The sequence below is a fragment of the Phoxinus phoxinus genome (genome assembly GCF_949152265.1).
Source record: "Phoxinus phoxinus genome assembly, chromosome: 8".
NCBI classification, from domain to species: domain Eukaryota; kingdom Metazoa; phylum Chordata; class Actinopteri; order Cypriniformes; family Leuciscidae; genus Phoxinus; species Phoxinus phoxinus.
This window is the reverse complement of record NC_136883.1, coordinates 37925366-37927865: the sequence shown is the minus strand read 5'-3', so window position 1 is coordinate 37927865 and position 2500 is coordinate 37925366. Positions and strand designations below refer to the sequence as shown.

Genomic DNA, 2500 nt, shown 5'->3' with positions numbered 1-2500 from the left:
GCGGTGGTTGGGGATGAAGCCCCGGCGGCAGGGGTGTGGTTGAGCGGGACACTGTTCGCACGGGTGACCCCAGGCCCGTCCCACCGTCGCACAACACAGCGTCTTGGTGCACACGATCCCGGTCAGCTGACCCTGGCACATCTGGTTACTGACCGACGCAAAACAGGGTCCCGTCCTGTAATCTGCAGGACACACAACACATCCAACACATTAAACACACAGAGACGAGGATGATGGGTGAACTAACCCTTGAAAGGGGTCGTCGGATGCCCATTTTCCACAAGTTGGTGTGATTCTGCAGGGTCTTCACGTAAAGTGATGCCTTGGCGGAAATATGCTAATACGGGAAATATGCTAATACGGGAAATATGCTAATACGGGAAAGTCCGTCGTGGGCGGAGCAATCCAAACGGCTTGATTATTGAGAGTCTTTAGGCTTTTTGAGGATTAAAAAATAAATAAGTGAATGGATTTTTTTCATTGTATGGTGGTTGTGTCCACACACTGCAAAGACACATCTTTAAAGAGCTTCTTTTCACATCTTCATCTCTCTTTAGTGTGTAATGTTGTTTAAACACACAGAGACGGGGATGTGACCATGTGTGTTTATCTACTTAGAGGACCAGTTATGCTTCTTTCCATGTCCATCTTTCTTCAGTGTGACAAGACACACTCCTGCCCAACAACAGGCCAACACACACTCCTGCCTGACCACACACACACACACACACACCTGCCTGACAACAACACACTCCTGCCCAAAACACACACACACACACACACACACACCTCCTTTCTTTTTCTTGAGTTCATGAGTGTGTTTAGTCTACAGACAGCAATAAGTCTCAGGCCTGTTTCACACACACACTGCATGCGGGACAGGAGGAGCACGCGCTGTAGTGCTCTCACACACATGCTGCGTTTGCAGTGCGCAACTGATCCATATATTTACTCACTATTTCCATCTCAAATCCAGAAGTTATCAGCAACTTTTATTACGTATTATTCAATGCATTACTTGCATATAGATTATAGATTAAGTTGCTCAAGCAAGTGGTAAATATTTAACCATGTACTTATATTAAAATATAAACACAAACATTTTAAATTAAAACTTAAAATTGACAACAACAGCAGACTCATACCTTTTCTTTTGCATAATTTACATCTTTATACGATAAATCTTGCATGTCACAAAGAACTTGTTTTTCCACCTCCACGAATGAGACGAGTATCGTTCATTATGTCGCCTTGTTTTCCTTGCTTTACGCCGGTCTTAAAGAAAAAAGATGACTGTGGAAAATAGTAGTATTTAATGAAATGCATTTATGATGAAATTGATGAAATCTGTGTTCATTTTGACCACGAACTATGAGCTGTCACTGTAATTCAGTTTCTTCCGGGAGCAAACACGTCACAATATTCCTCATTATAATAATTAATGCGCAGAATAAAGGGGCGGGGCCTGGTTGAGTTAGTTAGTAGTGTGTTAAACTGGTGGTTGCGATAAGGGGCGGGACATTTCCCAAACACACTCAAAGCGCTCGACCAATCACAACACACTGCTCCAGCCGACCAATCAGAGCACAGTGTGCTTTTCAGAAGGAGGGGCTTCATAGAGACAGGAAGTAAACAGAGCGCTACCAGGGGGGCAGTGTTCCGAAAGACATTGAAGCCGACCTGGGCGCCACCATTGGCTAGCGGACCCCCACCTGCTGTTAGCATTCCATTGACTCCCATTCATTTTGGCGTCACTTTGACAGCGAATAACTTTACATCTGAGGCGTTTAAAGACACCGTTTGTCCATTGTTTATTTCTAAAGAAACACGAAAATGTATAAAAGGCTCCATTACCTTGTATCTTACGTTATGGCCCGTAGAAGCAGTTTTTGTAAAAATAGGCTAACGATTGCATCATACCCGCGCGACTCTGTCGCACAAGTCGAAAAATTACCGTATGGACAGGCAGAGAAGCTCGCAAGCAATCGGGAGGACGTGGAGGCATAAAGTCAAGGGAGAAGCCCACAGAGAGTGATAAAGTTGCTCCCGTTGCTAGCTCATGGACAGCTAATGCTCACGCTCTCCGTTAGGCATGTGCCGGTATCACTTTTTCATGCTGCGATTAATTGAGAGAGCATTTATCACGGTATACGGTATTATCACGATATTGTAATTTTACAAGAAAAACAGGTTAAAAAAAAGAAACAAACTTCAGTTTTGTCCTTTTAGTAACTTTAATAACTTTTTAATGAACTAAAAGTAACTCAAACATTTAAATACAAATAAGTATAAATAAAACATGCTGTTCAGACAGAGAATACAAGCAAAGTACATTTTCGTTTTTTATTTGTTAGATTAAAAATAATCCAAATTCCAACTTTTAACTACATGCTTCTGTCATTCAATACTAGATTTTAGTAATGGAAAACACGAGCTTAAGCTTGTACTCTCTTGTAAACATATATAAACATAATTTACTCACACAGTCACACTGTGTGGA

The 2500-nt window shown here is 42.1% G+C and overlaps 1 protein-coding gene across 2 annotated transcripts in view; it reads right to left on the bottom strand.

Annotated features, from left to right (window-relative positions):
- The window catches only part of fbn1 (fibrillin 1), an 80969-nt gene that overhangs the window by 66387 nt on the left and 12082 nt on the right, over nt 1-2500 (bottom strand). For both annotated transcript variants that reach the window (XM_079620190.1, XM_079620189.1), the window contains one exon: nt 1-182. This exon is cut by the window's left edge and continues 16 nt beyond it. In XM_079620190.1, the coding sequence (XP_079476316.1) occupies nt 1-182 (182 nt within the window). The remainder of the gene's footprint in view (nt 183-2500) is intronic.